Genomic DNA, 20724 nt, shown 5'->3' with positions numbered 1-20724 from the left:
GCTGGAGCCTATCATTATGCTGACAGAGAGCCTCATTCTCTCTCTCTGTGCCTCCTGATTGGTCTTGGAATACTGGGCCAGTCTTTGCTGCAGGAGGGTTACCTCCTGAGTCCCATCCCTACTGGCCTGCTCCTTTCTTGCCAGAGCATCTTCCACCCTCCTGGTGTGCTCTAACAAGTTCGATGCTCTTTTTGGAGGTCACCCAGCCCCTGGAGGGCCAGGTGATTTTCTTCCATTTTTCTTTTTAAGTGGCAGACTTCCTGGCCTAAGGTATCCCTTTCCTGAGTAAGAGCCTGCATCTGTGCCACCAGGTCGTCCCTCTGCCGTTGAAGGGCACCAGCTTTCTGGCGCTCTTCATCAAACTCTGCCTGGGTATCCAGCTCTTTCAAAATCATTTTATTGCTTTCCTCTTTCTCCAGCATTGGATCTTTCATGGATTCACATGCTTAGAATATTCCCCGTCGTCAGGCTGGGAATCCCCGGTACATTATATAGACCCTTTCCCGTAGGAAAACTTTTTCGACGCTTATGCGTCCTATCCACCTCATTTTGTATCATGCGTGCCCGCGCCGTCAGGACGCCATGATATAAATACAGGACCCGCCCCCGCGCTCCCTCAGATTTCAACCGTCTTTCAAAGTAGTGGGATCCTCGTGGTTACTGCTAATCGAAATTAGGTTGTATTTTCGCTTCGGCGACGTTACATTCTGGAAAAGCTTTATTTCGTCCGTGTGCGACATGTGGACTCAAAAGTCTATGAAGGTGATGCCCACATGGATTGTATCTACTGTCTCCACCCGCACCACACGGCGGATACATGCGAGATATGCCAGGGTTTCTCCCAAAAAACCCTTAAAGACCGGAAAAGAAGGTTGGTCGACTGGCTTAACGACGGAGCGGGTGCCTATCCGGCATCAGAAGTTGGCTCCACGGCCTCCAGGAGCAAGTCGGAACCTCCCTCGAAGAAGGTGCGGCCTGTCGAAAAATGCCCTGCGGACAAGCATACGGGGAAGCATGCTGGGTCTTCCTCATCACAAAAAAAGTCCTCCTCATCCTCTAAGACGGAGAGGCAAGCGGCATCAAAATCCTCCTCAGGGGACCGTCCTAGGTCTTCCGTGAGTCGAGACGCTTCAGCAGGGAAGTCGGCAACGAAATCAGCTACGAAGTCTAAAGGCTCGGTGCCGGCTACTTGCTCGTCGACCCCGGTGTCGCTGACGATGCCTATTACTATTCAGGCAGCAGCGGTGGGGATTCCTTCGTCGACGGTGACTCAATCTATGGCTTGGCAGCCAGTGGTTTGTGACCCGGCCCCCCCTGAGGTCCTACTGCAGCCAGACACGGCCTTGCCGGGGTCGTCGGTGGAAGGAGAATGTGGCATGGTTATGCAGCCGTCGGACTTGGGCCTACGGCCTTCCAATACGCCGACGACGAGTACGAGTGGGGGTGTGGTCCCTCTGTCCTCGACGTTGCTGACCCCCCCAGACGGTTTTGTCTCTGGATGTGCTTAATACACTTCAGAAGCTCCTGCAGCGTCTGGATACGCAGATCCTTCAGCCTGGCACTTCCTCATCGATATTTTCTGCACCTTCCGTCGACGAACAAGCTCGAGCAGCTCGCTCGACGACCAAAAGCCCGTCGGCCTCCCAGGTAGTGAAGGATCGTCCTCGAGCGCAGGAAGAGGGTGAGCTATCGGAGTCCGATTCTATACGAGGTGACTCAGGGTCAGACATCTCCCTGTCACCGTCGAGAGACCCAACATGGAATTCGGATGTAGAGGTAGAGTCTACGAGGAGCCAGGCACAACCATCTCCTCCGGATGATGTGGGAGCCTTCCATGCAATGATGGGAAAAGCGTGTTCCGAGTTCGGCTTAATTCCTGAGGAGCAAAAGAAAGATTGCTTTCTTTTTGATCACATGGGTCAAAGGAGGAAATCGGTATTTGCCATCCCAATCCTGGACCACGTATGGCAAGAAGGCCTCAAGACGATGCGTCATCCGTTCTCGGAACCGGCTATTAAGGGGCGTATTGAGAAGAAGTTTAAAGCTCCGGAGTCCACTCCAAAATGTCTAACATCACAGCCACTGTCAGACTCTGTGGTATCGGCGGCAGCGGCTAGGAAGGCCAGAGTACAGCAAAAATGTTCAACCCCACCAGAAAGCGAGGCAAGGAGGCAGGACGCCTTTGGGGAAAAAGGTGCCCTCAGTCGGCGCCACGACGGTAAGAGCAGCCAACTCCTTGGCGATTGTATCACGTTACGATAGGGAGATGTGGCATAAAATAGCCCCTATCCTAGAACATCTGCCGGAAGAACATCGAAAAGCAGCCATGTTGCTAGTAGGGGATGGCGAGGAGGCCTCGAACCATGCAATTAATATTGCGGTGGACCTAGCAGAGTCTGGGTTCAAACAAATCAATCATGGCGTAGTACTTCGTCGACAAGCGTGGCTCAAATGTACTACTTTTAGACCTGAAGTCCAGTACAAAGTCCTTGACATGCCATGTGAAGGAGAACATCTGTTTGGAGACCAGGTAGATGAAGCCTTGAAGGGGATGAAAGAAGACACGGATACAGCTAGGTCTCTTGGCGCCCTCCAGACAGGTAGAAGTTTTCGCTCTTTTCGCCCCTTCAGGGGTGCTTCCGGAAACTCCCGCTTTGGAGCCTCTAGGGACCGTGGATTTAACAGGCCCTCATACGCCTCGCAAGGTTACAGACGGGTATCCCAGTCGGCACGTAGAGGCAGAGATTATCAAGCCTCCAGATGACGCGGCTCGGGTCCCTCGTCGACGAAGGACAAGCAAACCAGCAACCAATGACGGCCTTCGGAACGTCCTGGGGGGGTCCAGTCTCTCATCATATCGACCAATGGAAATGCATCACCACAGATCGATGGGTTCTGGACACGATTCGCATGGGTCATGCGCTGCAATTCAAAAACAAGCCTCCAAGTCTTCCGCCAGTGTTTTCGGCCCAGCCCCAACTTCGAGTTCTAAGACAAGAGGTGGCGCTTATGCTACAAAAAGGGGCGGTAGAACGGGTTCCTGTGGCACAGGAAGGACAAGGGGTTTATTCCCGGTTCTTCGTCGTCAAGAAGCCAAATGGAAAATAGAGGCCCATTCTCGACCTGAGGGTACTCAACAAATGGCTAAAGAGCTCAAAATTCAAAATGCTAAAGCTCCAGGAGGTTATCAGGTCGGTGCAACCCATGGATTATCTGTCGTCGCTAGACCTTCGGGACGCATATTTTCATATCCCAATACGTCCACGACACAGGAGATATTTAAGGTTCGTCGTCGGGCGAAAGCATTTTCAGTTCAAGGTCCTCCCGTTCGGTCTCAAGTCCTCCCCCAGGACGTTCACCAAGTGCTTGGCCCCCATAGCGGCCCATTTAAGGAAGGACGGTCACCATGTCTATCCCTATCTAGACGACTGGCTGGTCAGAGCCTCGACCATGGAACAAACAAACAGTCTGGGGGCCACGATGTCCCTCTTACAGGAACTGGGCTTTGAGATAAACTTCAGCAAGTCCTCCGTAGAGCCTTCGAGGACCTTGGTCTTTCTAGGAGCGGAGTTTCATACGCACACAAGCCTTGTAAGACCATCCAGCGAAAGAATACAGAAGCTACAAAGCAAGGCGTCGGAATGGAGATGCGGTACCAGGGTGTCGGTGCGCAAATACATGTCCCTGCTAGGGACCATGTCATCCTGCATTCCGTTGATAAACAACTGCCGTCTGTTTGAGGCCTTGCCAGGAATTCCTAGCGGACCGTTGGCCGCAGAGCCAAGGTCGCTGGTCCGACAGACTGGTCATCGACGAACAACTGGTACAAGCCCTCTGTTGGTGGAGAGTTTCCACTCATCTAACGAAAGGAATGCCTCTGGTGGAACCGGAGTTCCAGAAGACGGTGGTGACGGATGCATCGCTGAGCGGATGGGGAGCTCATCTGGATTCGTTAGAGGTACAAGGCCGGTGGTCGTTACAAGAGTCCTCCCTGCATATCAACCTGCTAGAACTGAGAGCAGTGCGGTGGGCTCTAAAATCTTTTCTTCCTCAACTGAGAGACTCTGTGGTGCGTGTCAGGACGGACAACACGACTACAATGTTTTACTTAAGGAAACAGGGAGGAACACGTTCCAGGTCCCTGTTGACGGAGGCACAGAAAATCTGGCATTGGGCCCTGCAACACAACATGCTAATCTTGGCGTTCCACCTGCCAGGTGTGAGAAATGTGGAGGCAGATGCCCTCAGCAGGGAAATGAACGAAGTTCACGAATGGGTGCTGAACGACCAGCAACTACAACATGTATTCAAGAAGTGGGGACATCCTTCCATCGATCTGTTCGCGACGAAGGACAACAGGAAATGCCCGCAGTATGCAAGCAGATGGCCTCAGCAGGGCTCACTGGGGGATGCGTTCTCCTTCCCATGGACGAACAAATTCCTGTACGCATTCCCTCCATTTCCTCTTATCCGGAGGACGTTGCAATGGATCCTCAAGTACCCATGTCGGGTGATTCTGGTGGCTCCGTATTGGGCCAGACAGGTGTGGTTCTCAGACCTGCTGCACTTAGCGGCGGCGGAGCCAATGAGGTTCAGGAAGATCCCCAACCTTCTGTCTCGACAGGAGGGTATCGTCTGGCATCACGACCCGGACAGCCTCAAGTTGACGGCCTGGCTCCTGACTTCGCCGAATTTGGTCAGCTAACGATTCCGGAGGAGTGTCGTCGTATTCTGCAAGCGGCAAGAGCACCTTCCACAAACACTTCATACTCGTACAAATGGAGGAGTTTCTGTCAGTGGTGTGGGGATCAACCAGGTTTGGTTCCGCAGTCGATTACGCCGGAACAGCTCCTTCCATACTTGCTGTTCTTAGCTCAAAAGGGCTTATCGGTGTCGTCGATAAAAGTACACCTGGCCGCCATCTCCAGGTTTACACGTCAACGACATTCCGCACCATTATTCAGCGACCGCCTGATTAAGCACTTCCTTAAAGGGTTGTTCAGGAGTTTCCCTCCCGAAAAGAGATTTCCTCCGGTGTGGAGCCTCAATCTGGTGTTAGCGTCTCTTATGAAACCTCCTTTTGAACCAATGTCATCGTCGTCTCTAAAGTTTTTGTCCTGGAAATTGGCCTTCCTGGTGGCCATCACTTCAGCCCAACGTATTTCGGAAATCCAAACTCTAATGGTAGACCCACCATACTTAAGATTTTTTAAGAACAAGGTGGTCCTCGCCACTAACCCACAGTTCATACCGAAAGCTCCTTCAGTGTTCCATAAACATTCCTCTATTGTCTTACCTACATTTTTTCCAGAGCCATGCTCGGGAGCGGAGCGCACGTTACACACATTCGACGTGAAGAGGGCTCTTAAGTTTTATCTTCATCGCACGCAACCTTTCAGGAAAACGAGGCAATTGTTCGTGGCCTATGGTCTGGTTGCTAAAGGCAAAGCCATTTCAAAGCAAGGACTGTCAAGATGGGTATCGTCTACCATTTCGTACTGCCATTCCAAGGCTGGGAAGCCTCTTCTGCGACGCCCAAGAGCTCATTCAACTAGAGCGGCGGCATCGTCGACGGCGCTGTGGTCTGGAGTCCCTCTGGGGGACATCTGCATGGCGGCTACCTGGGCGGCTACACACACTTTTACCCGCCATTACTGCCTGTCACAACAACATGCTGAAGATACTCGGATGGGACAGGCGGTGCTTCGACACCTATTCCAATAAGGTAAGCCCCGGTTGAGGGGTTAGATCTTGTTGCAATTATGATTGAATATTGTTCGTTTCCTATGTTAACAATTGCTGATGGGTACACGACCATAGAGAACGGACATTGTGAGGAAAGTATGTGAGTTTGCATGCACGCCTCCTCTTTTAGGGATGGTACTGCTATGTAATCTATTCTAAGCATGTGAATCCATGAAAGATCCAATGCTGAAGAAGGGAATAGTTTCTTACCTGTAACTCCATTTCTCCAGCATTGGTATCTTTCATGGATTCACATGCGCCCGCCTGCCTCCCCTGGCCATGCAAACTGGTTCCCCCACTACTTTGGGGGCCGAAATCTGAGGGAGCGCGGGGGCGGGTCCTGTATTTATATCATGGCGTCCTGACGGCGCGGGCACGCATGATACAAAACGAGGTGGATAGGACGCATAAGATTCGAAAAAGTTTTCCTACGGGAAAGGGTCTATATAATGTACCGGGTATTCCCAGCCTGACGGGGAATATTCTAAGCATGTGAATCCATGAAAGATACCAATGCTGGAGAAATGGAGTTACAGGTAAACTATTCCCTTCTCTCTGTCTAGTTGGATTTGCAGGGTGGTACCTGCTCTGTGCATGCCCTGATGGAATTGATCTGTTGCTCCAGCTTTTTCTGGCACTGCAGTAAGGAGTCCAAACTGTCTTGGTGCTCCTTCTGCAAAGCCAGAATTCAGGTATCCTGGTCAGCCTTTTCCTGTTGCAGGATATCCATATCCTCCTTTATTTTAATTATGTACCGTCTACTATCATTTTCTGACTCCTGGCTCCTCTGCAGCCTCTGCTCAGAAGAGACCAGGTCAGATTGGGCCTTCTCTAATGCCATCAGTTGCCTATTTGCCAGATCTTGGCCTTCAGCACATTTGTCCTGCATGGCTCCCATATGTATATATAAATATGCCGCTATCCGGGCAATCTTGTTGCGCTCATCCTTGGCCTTAGGGGCCATATATAGTTCACTCAGGGCCACATGTAAGGGACCCTGATCTCTCCATATATCTGACCCTGTTTCAGTGATCTGGGGTGCGATTGCCTGCAACCAGACAGCCTTGTCCTGAGGAGCCCACTCACCTCTCACAAATAGCTTATGTAAGAGGTGTTCTCTGGCTATTTTGATATCTACCAAGGTTGTCATTCTGGAACTTGATTTCCTTCCTGACTTACAGAAGTTTGTATTTTATTTTGCAAAACAGACCGTTCCTTAGAGCGTTCCTTTCAGGGGTGTTTTTACAGTGTAACACGGCGTGGTGATCCGACAGAATGTATATATTTTGTCAGTTAGCACACTGTATTAATCTGCACAAGTGATAGATCTAATCCAGAATCCCCGGCTACGAGCCCCCACTTTGTTAAAGACTCCAATCAAGCATTCCCAATAGGTCAGTGCCTTATCTGGGATTGCTCAAGGGAAGCCCTTATTTATATATTTTTATGACCAGTTATAATCTGGATGATGAACCCGTGTATCACGCCCTTCTCTGAGAATCCCTCTGACCCCTCTAAGCCAAGAAGTAGGTTTGTATTGCAAATTGAAAAGGTTTATTTGAAAAATTAAACAATAGATATATATCACACTTTTATAATTTAATATTTGATATCACACATATGACAGTGAGTGATCAACAATGGATGATGTTATGCTAGCACACTGGTTTAATTACTTAGGAGCAGTATAGAGGATAAGGTAGCTGAGAATGCTTTATATGGTACAAGGAAATGCAAGGTGGAAAAGAAGCAACACAGGAATAAACTTGATATGATTTCAGCAAAAGGTAATAGAATCACTTTTCCCCTTTTGGCAACTCACCCTCCCCCCGCCCTCCAATGCAATAGAAGATGGAAGGGAGAGCACACAGTTCTCAGGAATACAATCACAGTACAATACGAATTCAGTTCCCCACCTAACAAGCTGAGAGAAACAGGGATGATTTTAAACACAGGCAAAGTACTTTAAAGGTGGTATGCAAAGAAGGGAAAAATATGCTAAAATTATGTTAATTCCCTCTAGAGGTTCAAGGTGAGTGAGAGATACTTTAAATCAGTTCAGGCCAGCCCTATCAATGATTCAGGGATGGTTACCAGGTTGAAAACGGAATTCTGTAATGGAAGCAAAAAACAAATATTTGTACACGTGGCTGAAATGAAGCAAAATGGCAAATCGTGGCAATTTAGTCACGTGCGTCGAGCGCAATAACTGAGGCAGTATAAGGAGTAGCAAGTCGGTTCAGAGCTCGTTAGAAAGCTTAGAATCTCAGATACGGACGATTTTGTGAAGGTAGTTTTTCAGAAATGAAATTTTAAAGTTTCAGAATGACAGTTGTGCAGCTTTGAATCAAAAGAAGGGACAAGATTTCTATGATGCAGCTCTCAATAGGTTAAATAGTTTGAATTAGATTATTTTAAACTAAGAGATTGGTTTTGCACAGTTCTGGCCAAGTACTCGCACTATATTTTGGACAGGAATGCGACTTCGTCACGGATCGGGTCAGGATTGGCTGCGGTTCTCTCGCCAATTGGTACTGGTTCTGCGCACAGCAATCTGGGTCAGCTCTCGCCACTGCACAGTTCTGGTCTCTCTGGAGATTGATGGATTTGAAGTCTGGAGTCTCCCGGCAAAGCGTCCCGCAAGAAAGTGGAAAATGAATGTCCCTGCCTAGCTTCCAGTGGCTCTTTTTATGTCTTTTGAAAATGGGTGTGGATGCTAACTTTCTTTGCCCAACCCACTCACGATTTGATAGGTCAAGGATTTCTCTTTGACCTGATTTGAGAAGGGAACAGTGAGTCAGAGTGATGAGGTAGGTTTATGGGTCAGAGGGTCCTCCCCTTGTCAAATTGCACACAAATCTATTTCTGATCCAAATACCAATTTATCTATGTACCATTTTTCTAATATTGTATCTCCAGTTAACATATTTTCTGTAGCACCAAACCATCCGATCCCTTTCTTTGTAAGATGTTGTGTCCACTTATGACAGAATTCTGCCCTTTTCATCCAGATAACGGCCTCTAAACTTTTCCAGAATTTACACATGTGCACAAGAAATATGGGTATCAGATGATAAGGTGTCAGATTTTTAACATACATACATTTGGAGTAACAACCTATTTTCCGCTACTATCCCCAAGAACATACCACAGAGTCCTAACACCTCTTAAAATGTGCACAGAAAAATCACAATAATAATAATAATAATTATATAATTTTGACAAGTCCGTACTAGGAATTATCCATCTTTTTAAAATTATGCTCTGGCCCCAACGGGGTGTGGTTTTCCAAAGCACATGGTGGAATTTCTGGTTTGTCCACTTCCCCCAAGCTCAGCTTGCTCACAGATGCAGTGCCCCTCCCGTTTCCTTACAAGAGGAAGCCATTTACAACCCCCCTAATTTAACATTTGCCTGGGCCAAGGAATGCTCATTGTTTAGTTTCCTGCAGTCCCCAGGTGCCACTCCCCTAATTCAATTGGAGAGGTGTCGTCTCCTTTTGGCAGGAACAGCAGAATGCAGCCAGGCCTGGGAACACAGCTGCTGATCAAGTTTCAACTCCTGTCGGGGGTAGTTGTCAGGCAGAATTCAGTCTCTTTAAGCCAGGCTTCAGCTAAGTGTCACTTTGGTTCCCAGTTTTCTACATTCAAACCAAACTTGCAATTTTTACATATGCAGCTAGAACACTGATTCTAAGTTCAAAACGATGACATTTAACAGTTGCAAACTATGTGACACTCAAAAGTAGGTCACTCTTTTATTCTAAACATTTCGATTTTAGTGGATTTAAACCCAAATTCACTTAAGCTGCTGACATCCCCAGCTATTTTCAATACATACATTAGACAATTACTTCCTTCAAGTCATTTCAGAATATAGTTTTACATTGTATTCACCTCTTAGTAAGTCTTTCTTTGGCCTGGTTTGGCTCATTTGTTCAGTTTTACACAGGTGTCTGGTGGTTTTAAAACACCGGCTTTCTCGTAATGGTGAGCACCAGTATTGGACCTATTTTTGACATTAATAACAGATTTTGAACAGCACCATATTCCTTGGCACTGATTTCGCTCATAGCGCTTCTGGCCCCTCACGCTCACACTGGTGGGTGGCAGGTCAGGCAACCATTTTGTTTTGCGCAAAGACAGCACGGTTCTCATGGATTCTGGCGCAAATGTGGGCTTTTCCGCCCTCTTGGATTTCCTAAGCCCACAGCACAAATGTTGTAGCCTAATAACTTGAACGTGGGTCAAGACACCCAACAGCCGATAATGTGTAAGGTTTACTGTGATTAACAAATTCACAAATAACAAAAAGAAAATACACCTGGCAAAAGACGGGTTTCACAGACCACATTTGCTATGGTACAGAAAGCTCATATACTAGGCAGAACAAATATACCCCAGCACTAGATCATTCCCTCTTAGCAGATGTATACAAATGGCTTCTGTAGTTGGCCCATGTTTCCTAAAGGCGACTGCCTGCAAAAGAGTGTCTCCTCAATATTACGCTTCCATCCCCTTAAAGTGTCTCTCGGCTAGCAAAAAACCTAGGTTAATAAATCTCCACTTTGAAAGCACCTCAAAAAGCAACATGGAGTAGTCGCCAGCGGATTCAATATTCTGAACTGCAGAGGGTGAACATTTGTATTTATGGAGTATTTGGTTCATGAACACACATCCCATTGCACATCTGATAATTTTCTCCCCACGTTCTCCAATCTAGAGCAAATTGCTGAAGAGGATCTAGGAGTGTAACGTGTAACGCTGACACAGGTTATAAGTAGTAGAGATTAACAGACAATTCACACATGGGTAAGATTCAATCTCTGTTGGAAAGGATGACCATTTAACTCTTAAAATCAGCATGCATGTGAGAATACTGAAATGCTATCCTAATATTGCTCCCGTACACCTCAGTCAGCAAATTAAACGGGGTATCCTTAAACAGATCGGCTAATACCTGCATACTTTGACGACGCCACATTCACTGTAAAGACCTGTTGATTGTGGAATATACATCAGGGAAGCCCCATAATGGGATCTCCCACTTCTAAGTAGCTATTACTCCTAAACGGCAAATATGTTGCTTGAGACTGGTTAAAACTGACGGTCACCCTTGTAATACCCCCTGCACCCAACCCCATCAATCAACAAAGACCTAATGTCTGCATTACCTGCTGCCAATCTTTCAATCTTCACATGAAGGGTTATAGTAGACGTGTCATACCAGAAGGACGCAAACTGAACAACCACTCAGTAGAGTTCCCAATCTGGAGCATTAAGACCACCATGCTCAAAGGTTTTAGCCATCGCACATTTCATCTGAACTGATCCACGGCACCAGACAAACTGTTATTTTCAACAGATTCTTTAATGAATCTACCTCCTGGCCTTCAGGGGTGCATTTAGGAACATGTAACAACTTGGGCAGTACTATCCTCTTGATGAGGGATACCTTCCACATCAAGGCGATTGGATTCTTGGCCCATTTCTCAATTTTCACAGTACGTTTAATGCCATACTCCTCAACATTCTTGCTAAAAAGACATCTCAGTTTCTTGCTACCCTCTAGACCTCATTATTTACGATTCCTCTGCCCATTGAAAGTAATGCAAGTCACAGGGAACTTGGGTCGAATTCCGCAACAGAAATAGTTCAGATTAAGAGGGGTTCACGCACAAACCTGAAAATATGGAAAAATGACCTCCCACTTCCTACCTAACCCCACCAAGGCTTCCAGTGAGCTTAATATAATTTGTGTAGATTTAATTAGTATGCTTTAGTTTGAAGCCGTTGTCCCCTTAGGTCAATGTTACCTTTGTAAGTCCCATGTTTTCTTATATAATGTTTTGTTTTGCCCTTGGTTCTGATATTTGTAAACAATCAAACTGGATCACCATTTGTTCTCATCTTTGTTATTGGACCTTTGTGGGAATGCTTCCATCTGTACATGTGTTTGTCATTTCTGTTCTAAATTGACATCCCTGTTCATACAAATACATGTATTATATCTTTCATAACAGGCTCTGTGTTTCCATCAGGGTTTCTTACAATGAGCAAGATGTCCTCTCCATATGTAGAAATATTCTCTGATAACCCTCTCCATTTTAATGCCCCTATGGGCGTGCCCATCTCCAATTAATACAGCAAGGAGGTCGGTAACCATCGCAAAGAGATGATATATGGCTCCATGGGCAGGAAAGGGTCCCATTTGGGAATATTCCATCAACTGGCAGTGTTTATAACTACTTGGCATTAGAAATAAACCCCATACAAAAGGGTACAAATGTCAACGGACAGGTACCTCCCTCAAACCATTTATAATGTGGAAATACACGATGAACCTACCAACCAATTCCCCACAAGAGACATTGCAGTTATTGTACATAATAATATACAGAGAAGGCATTACTGATTTCATTAAGCTTTATTTTCTTATTTATATAGTCATAACTGACGACCCATAGGAAAGGGTGTATAAAATACAGCGTTCATCAGTTGAACAAGTGTTAAAATCTAACCGTATGAAAAACCAAAAAGGCACATCACACCAACCAAGAACCATGATCTCCCAACATCTATCACCTAAACTTTCATTCGCATTAAAAAAATCAAAAACATATATACTCATTCATCATACCTGTGCAAATCAACGCAATTTCTATTGTGTGTTCCCAGAGCAGAACAAACCAGTCTATACCAATAGACCTAAATACGCTAAAGCATATTCGTAGTCTTGTAAAGTGCATCAATGTGTATTCTAAAAGTATATATTGGCACATTTATTTCCATATATACAATTGCTGCAACATTTCTCTGTGGCCCAAATAGGGTGCAACCCCAGATTGGAGTGGAACCTCTGATCTTGTCGACGCGGGTTTCGGGCAAATAGTTGTTAAAACTCTTTACAGCTACTGCACCTCATCAGGACATACAAATACAAACAATGTTCTAGAATGTGACTAACAGTTGGTGTGTTAGTAAAGTGCATTTCTTCAATGTTCAACTGTATTCCTTTTGTTTATTTCGTATTCCAGTGCTAAGTTTTTGTCAGAAAAAAGGCATGCAGGCGGTGTAGTCCGGCAGGCCATTCACCAGATATAGGCCTCCTGGTGTGGATGGTGGATCAGATCAACCGGAGGACTCGCCCTCTATGGTGTCCCAATGCTCCTATTTGGGGAGGCTCAATAGTGTCTTACTGACATCTTGGCTGTTCTTAATGTGCTGGATTCCGAGCGGGGAATTCACCGCACTTCACTTGCTCCAATGGGATCCAAATTGACAGATCGAAGGTACCAACCTTTCAGGTCCCTAATGTACTCCAAGTCCAAGGTGAACACCAGAAAGTGGCCAGTGAAACGTGTCCCGTCTCTTTTTGCTTGCATCCGAGTTTTGCACCTGGACGCGAACCGCTTTCGTCACCAACAGATGGATTCAGTTATTAGAAATAAACCCAGCAATGAACCCCCATCTCTTCAGGACTCGACACAAACTCCAGGATACAGAGCCAAATGCCTTTTGGGCATCTGATGATACAGCCACCGCAAATGTGCTTGGGGCAATCTGGGACCTGATATTAAATATTTTACACATGTTAGAGAAGTTGCACAGCCTGGCATGAAACCACACTGGTACAGATGAATAACGAGGCATGACTGGAAAGTCTGTTAGCCACTATCACTTTGACAAAGATCTGCCTATCACTTTGACAAAGATCTGCCTATCAACATTCGAGGAACAAGGGACGATGTGAACCACATTCGTGATTTGGGGATGATGCGTTTGCCACTGAAACACCTCCTCCCACATCTGAAATAAATACAGCACGAGTGGCCCTTACAGTTTGGTGCATTTATAGCATTTAGTATCTTATGTAGTGTAATTGGAAGGTCAAGTCCCACTACTCGTCGTGTATGAACAAAATGTTTACTCCGTCTCCGGTCTAACTAACCGTGCCAAGTTCCTATTTTGCCTGCCAGCTTCTCTATTATGGTGGCAATAACCAGCAGCTGGAATTAAGGCTCCCCAACATTTGTCAAGCGACTGCTTGAGACTTCTCATAAGACAAGGTGAGGGGTAAGCGGCATATAGCTACTCAAGTCTGTGTATCGCGTTCTCTTAGCAGTGCCACTGCGTATGTCTTCAGGAAAATCACGTTTGGTCTTGATCACATTCCCCTGATGTATGCCTTAAATGCCTGCCACAATGTGGCAGCAGACTGTACCAACTGTACTTTTTTGTATCAAAATACAGTGATATTGTTGCAAATATTGGAGGTAAGCACTGGATCGAGAAGAGCTGTGGGTTTAAATCTCCAGAGTGGCCCATTTACCCCCGCCCCCTCTCTCCACCAGTGACCAAACGGTTCTTGATGTTATAAAGACCTAATTCGGGAAGCCACTGGAGCACTTAACAATCATAGGGGGAAGAAAAGTGTTAGGGAGCATAGAAACAACGGAGTGGGTATCTAACAGGGGAGGCAATAGTCTGCAATGGATCTACAAGCAACCAGTGAGGAAAATAGTGGGGAAATCGGATCACCCCGTCTCTGGAAAGGTGGGGAGTGGACAGTGTATGGACCTAGGTTGGGGCAGAGCCATTCCTTGAAGAGTAAGGTTTTGAGCTCCTTTCTGAATTGTAGAAGCGAGGGGGTGGGTGGTCGGATGTTGATGGGGAGGAGGCTCCAGAGTCTTGGGGCATAGACTGAGAAAGCCTGTCTTTCTCTTCTTATTTTTTTCATTCCTGCACCGGCAGATTTCAAGTCGTCACACGTCTTTACTTCTGGTGAATTGAAGGCCTCCGGAGATGTTTTTCAGTGAGGTAGTTTGGGGACTTCAGGTTGGCAGCCTTGTGTATGATGCAGCATGGTTTGAAAATTATACAGACTTGCAGCGGTAACCAGTGCAGTTCGATAAGGGTAAGTTTGTTGTGGTCGAATTTGAGTCGTGCTGCAGTATGCGGCACGCATCTCGGGGAGCAAGGGTAGTTGCCAGTAGTGGCCTCAGATTTGTCTGTACATAAAGGTTCAATTTCTTTTTTCCTTTTTTAAAGAAAATGATTCATGTATGTTTTAACCGGGTGCACATTTACATCAAACTTGTCAGCTGCAGCTGCTAACCCATGCTTTGTGAGTGTCAGCAAAATAGATATTCTAATGTGTTTATTTGAATGTGTGTTGCCTGCAAGTATTCATCAGGTAACCACTATGTGGAGAAAGATCTACATAAACTAGATGTACGCCAACTCGCATTTTATTTGGACAGAACTAAACCTATTTAAAAATCGAGCCAGTTCTTTGTAGCTTTGGCCGTTTCTAAATAGATAGCAAAGCAGGGATAGCCCGATTGATAGTGCTGTACATCCAAGAATACTGTGAACTAGCAAGCTGCTGCTTACCAGACTAAGGGCCTATCATGCAAAGTGGGCCAAACTTTTCTAGCAAATGTAGCACTCTACTCTATGGTGATTGTGCATGGTTTCGTAAAGCAGTAGTGCAAAGATGAAACTAGAGCAGTGTCACATGTGGGGGCAAGCGGTACAAAGAAATGTACTTGATACTGTCCCTCTTACACCCTCCTCTGTGAAGAAATATAAATGCTAATTCATAAAGGATTCACATGATACAAAAGAAACATGTTGCAAGTAATTCAGATTGCGGCTTTCTCTGCCACCAGCTCCAGGATGCAACACTAGGTTGATATATAAGAAACCCCTCCCCCAGTTTCCTCTTCAAGGCCCCAGCACACCACAGACTGCTTCCATCCGCTGAGAGGAACTTACCTAAAGGGGATGCATTGTTCGGGAAGGGTGAGGGCAGATCCTGCAGACTCTCATTCAGAGGGTTCAGGGTTTAATTGAATAACCCAGAGGAAATCAGTATCTTGAAACAGTTGCACCGGATATTGCATACATCTGGAAACTGAGCAGCCACTGAGCTCGGTTTGTGGGCCTGCTCCTAGAGCGAGATTGCTTGGACAATGCACTGCAGTGTGCGAGCTTAGAAGCAGATCGAGAACTGGAGCTTAAAGCAGAGCAAGTGACTGCTTGGACAGCAGAGCAGGCCAGACTTGTGCAGGCAACACAAACCTCATTGTAGTGGGCAATGGGCCAAGTCTGTAGACGGAGGAATGCTGTGACCTGATGCCAAATACTTTCTCAGGCCATGTGAGCAGTTGCTGAAATTAATGGTTGAAAATAAATGTGAGCACTATTGAAGCACAGGGGCTGTGTCATTGATAGGATGTGGTACCCATTCGGCCCCACCAATCCTACAGCTAGCTTCTACACAGCACTCATTTGGACAATTGGTGTCTAAGCAATACTTAAATGAGGCTGAAATAAGATGTATGTACGAGTACGATGTTTGGCAGCATTCCAAAGAGTTGGTGGTGTAACAAAGGAGCAGAGGAGAGGGAAGGAGAACCAGTGGTCTCAATGTAGACGAACTGAGGGTCAGGAAGTGCATTGGCCACATAACATACTGTACAAAGCTTACGTCTTCTAGGATAGTCCAGAATACAGAGCTGGCAGGCGGGCTTGACCAAAGAATAGCAGGAGACTGGCACTGAAGAGAAGAAGCAAGAGTAGTGCTGTGGGGGCATTGGCCCATATTCCATTGTTGGCTGCAAAGCCACTGGAGCCAACTAAACAGATTTGCATCCCTAATAGTTAAAGCAGACTCTGTGAGCTTAAAACCAAGAGTATAGTGCTTGGCTGGGGGGGTTATAATTGCCCAATAGCCTTACAAGGAGCCAGGTAGGTGAGGATTGAACATAACCATGAGACCATAGAGCTGGGGTGGAGGGTTTACAAGGTCTTATCATGTAGGAGTGGATCACAAGACATTGAAAATGCTTGAGGACTACTCGCGGGATCCTCTGTCAAGATTAAGAGAACGATGCTTGGTTACGTTTTGAAGGCTGGCTCTTGGTTTTGGATGCCCCATCACTGTATGACATAGACTAAAGATAAACATTAAAATGGTGCTGAGGACTAAAGGCACAGACATGAATTCAATAAAATGCGAAACGCACTTTAGTTTACAATTCAAGCATTACTTGTGATGTAAGGAACAGGAGTCATTTTCTCCATCGTGCTGTATCTAATGGTTTCCAAGAGTTTCTTTAACATTATTCTTCCTATCGCATCGGTTGTTTTCGATTTGGGTTTTAACAGAACATGAAATACAATTAAATGCCCACTTTGTTGGCACCTGGTGTTAGTAAAGCTTCAGGTGACACTGTTGTTTCGGCCTCCTTGAGCTACTTTGTCGTGTGCTCCTTTCTCAAATTTCACTGTCTTCATGAGGACTGTATGGTGGGAGTGGCCCCCAAAGAATGTGTTCTATATTGTAACACCTACAGAAGATCTAGTGTTTGACTCCTTAATATTCCAGGTGGCAAGTCTATTCAAAGATATTTCAACAGACTAATAAATAGCCTTCACAGATATTTTATTTTGTGTTCTCTGGCATTACGTGACCTCTGTACCCATGAATCCACTAAATCGATTGTGTTATCGGGTTTCTTCTTATCCCCCCTTATGTCGTTATCATATAAAACATATCAGGAAAGTAATGCTGTGCGGCCTGTAATTGGAATCTGCTTCCCCACCGATTCTTTTTTTTTTAAATGTATTTTTTAATTCTTTTGTCACTTAGCCCAGCCATGTGTGACCATGCTTATAGGTTTTCTTCTTTATGGGTCGGTTATTCTGTGTCCTACGATCGAAAACAGAATTTTAGGGGATGCCCATTTATTTCGATATTAATTTTAAAAAGCATTGTTGGTAATTGCCTACCCGAAATCTTTCCGATAGTTTAAGATGTGCCCATCTCATTCATGTGCCGTGTATTAGATTCTTTCACTGTGTGGGGCCCCATCATTTAGAAGAGCCCGTGCTCTGCGTGTACATTTTGCAAAACGTAGCGCTTTTAAGAATCACTTTTGTGCTCCTGTGATTCCGACATGCAAGTACTGTGCGTGCATCCATCCCTGTCTGTGCAGCATTGGTTATTGCGCTTATCGACAATTGATCTAGTGTATATATGGCTTAGGCTCGAGACGCAGCATTGGACTTGAGGCATTCGGTCCTCTTAGCATAGGTCGGCCTTTCACTTCATTTGATTTGCCTATTGTCCAGTCACTGTTTCCTAAGATTCCTCCATCTTCTGTGGATTAGTTTGCCTCCAGGTCCAGGAGTGGCTAACACTGCCTTGGCCCTAGGATTTAGTGAGCAAGACACTAGGTTGGTTGGTGGGGGACGGGATAAGGTGGAAAAACAATGAATCCTGTGATGCAGTTTGCAAGGTTCAATGAACAGAAGCTAAAACCAGGTCCTGGGTGTCCGGCATCACTCACTAGGCGGGAGCTACCGCTGGGAACCAGAAGCGAGTACACTGCGCACTGTTAATCTAACTTCCACATGAAATGCACACTAACATTTTGGCAATTTTGTATGGTTTTATTATGTTTAAATGTGTACTATATGTGCCCTCATTGTTTTCATAAACATTCTCTAATAAGTTATGTCACCTATGCCTGTTTGTAAGGCACCAGTTGACCTGGGGAGCCAAAAGCAGGTCCTGTTAAGCTATCCCGGCTCTCCTAGGTTAAAAGCAGGAGCTACATCGCTCCCAGATTTCCTACATTTCGAACCCAGAGTTCGGCCAGTTAGGCCATCCGTGGGGTGGTGAGAGACCCTGCTAGTTTGTTTTACAACATCTTCTCTGCCAAGTAGGCACCTTCTGTTTTGTTGTACACCCTTTTCTCTATTCATCTCCCCATTTTTGTTTCATCCTTTATCAAAGCTCTTCCACTTCATTCTTAACGTGTGCATGGTCTGTTCCTCCGACAGGAAATCTTTGTTTCGATTAGACTCGGCTGTTTCATCTCCATTTACTTCTAAATGGGATTGAAAATGTTTTAATTGCTGCAAAGCAAGGCACGTTTGGTAGTTCAGTTATGGCGTGGTCCTGTGTGATTGTCATTTCAATAAATGAAAGAATAGGAAGTTTCCTCTTCAAAATCCATGAAGTATATGGTGTCTACTTTAAATTGGTTATCCGAGATTCAGGAGAAAGATGCATCCCAGTCAAGAATTGTAGTCCATAGGGCTTGAAAGTGAGAATCTGCTGTGCTGTTGGCTGTCTTGCCATTTCACGGGTCATTTGGGAAAGTAAGGGATCTGCTTGGAATAAAGACAATTGGGTAGGGATTATCGGGCACTTGGTAGTAACACTTCTAAAAGAATCTGTAGTCTGGGACCACACTCCAAAACTCCTCCAACTTTTCTTGCTCCTGCCTACGAGTGCCATAAAGCCTGCCGCTGGAGCAAAGCAGGGACATCCCGGCACCTTCAGATAGTTATACAATTTGTACTGCAGTCGTGATGCTCTGGAAAAAGTATTATTGGGCTGGAGAGATGACAGTCCCAGACCTGTACTAACCAGGCTGTGATTCTAGTGGGTCTATAGGCTTTGCTTGTTGACCCTACTTTCTGGACAGTTCCTACCCGGTAGCGCCTTCTCCTTGGCACAATATTACTTAAATTATATACAACCGAATACAAATATATGCTACTTAAATGTTAGTTATTGATGTTATTTGCATAGGTATCCCAAAGGCTCTTACAGATGGGTCACTGATGCCTTGTTTTATGCTCTGCTGGAAGCAATCCATTTGATTTGAAGAAATGCTGCATTGTTTCATTGACATTTCTGTATATTGATTGTTTTTTTAATCTTTTTTTTTTTCTCAATTTCTTGAAGGCTGGAACTCAGACATTTAACCGTGCAATGCTCTTTAATGTTGGCTTCAAAGAGGCCATGAAGGATCGAAAGTGGGACTGTGTCATTTTTCATGATGTGGATCATATACCTGAAAATGATCGAAATTACTATGGCTGTGGAGAGATGCCACGTCACTTTGCAGCAAAACTAGACAAATATATGTACATGTAAGTACATTACTTCCTATACACCACCGTTGACCGCATGGTTGCAACATTTCTGTAAACAGTGAGTGCAAGGGGGAGTGCGCAAGCCATTTGGTCCCCCTCTCCCTTTCCATTCTGCTGCCTCCTCTAAGATCTCAAATGGACCCGAGCAATCTACTTAATGCAAAAAAAGGGAAAGTGTACTCAAAACTCCAAATTGTGGCTGCACAATGTAATTGCTTACATTTACCAGGCAACGTGAATACAAATGGTAAGTACGTGCACCTCGAATCTCCTCACTGGACGTAGCCAGTGCAACAATAACTAATGGTGGAGCTTGGCTTGAGTATTTGAGCCTCGGCCGGGGAATTCTGCCTACAATTTCCGAGCTATAAAGTAAAAAAAGTAGAGCGCCAAATGTCACCTATCTGAGACTGCAATCAAGTGTCTTTTCGATGGAGACTCGTGCCTTTTGGAGAACATTGTAAACGCAACTTTAACGTGGGATGTCCCTTGATCTGTTGCACATTACGTTTGTTTTATTTATTTTTCTTCAGCTGCTCCTAGAGTGCCATTGATCTACATCAGTGCTACTAGTTTTCTTGTGGAAGTGATATTTTTTTTGTTTTCTTGTTTCATGTCACCCGTGCCTCTTCTGGAAGCCATGGCGCATTGATCCTTCTATTTGAAGCCTTAGTTTATTAACCTTCTGGTACAGGTGTGTTGTCGTATCATTAGTCATTTTCCAGCACATGTAGTTTTAGAGTGCGTCATAAAAGCAAACTAACATAGCATACACTTAACTGACGTGATATTCCTCAGTTCATGCCTTTACTTCTCTTGAGAGGAGAGCACATTTTCAGCACTGGTACTGTCACAGACCAGTGAAACAGATGTGCTGGGCTTTCTGTCAACGAAGAGCGTAAGGAGCACATGTTGTAAGTGCGTTCCTGAATTGTACAAAATGTTTAGCATGCCCACCTAACGCAGTAGGGGACCCTCCTTCAAGGCAGTTTGGCTATAAAATATTAAGTGTGACCACTTG

At 45.5% G+C, this 20724-nt stretch overlaps 1 protein-coding gene across 2 annotated transcripts in view; it reads left to right on the top strand.

The window, feature by feature from the left end:
- B4GALT6 (beta-1,4-galactosyltransferase 6) overlaps positions 1–20724 on the top strand; it is a 295718-nt gene that overhangs the window by 252039 nt on the left and 22955 nt on the right. For both annotated transcript variants that reach the window (XM_069620961.1, XM_069620962.1), the window contains exon 6: positions 19513–19700. In XM_069620961.1, the coding sequence (XP_069477062.1) occupies positions 19513–19700 (188 nt within the window). The remainder of the gene's footprint in view (positions 1–19512; positions 19701–20724) is intronic.

This window comes from Ambystoma mexicanum, chromosome 5q, assembly GCF_040938575.1.
Source record: "Ambystoma mexicanum isolate Mex_15411 chromosome 5q, UKY_AmexF1_1, whole genome shotgun sequence".
Classification (NCBI taxonomy): domain Eukaryota; kingdom Metazoa; phylum Chordata; class Amphibia; order Caudata; family Ambystomatidae; genus Ambystoma; species Ambystoma mexicanum.
This window is presented reverse-complemented; position numbering and strand designations above follow the sequence as displayed.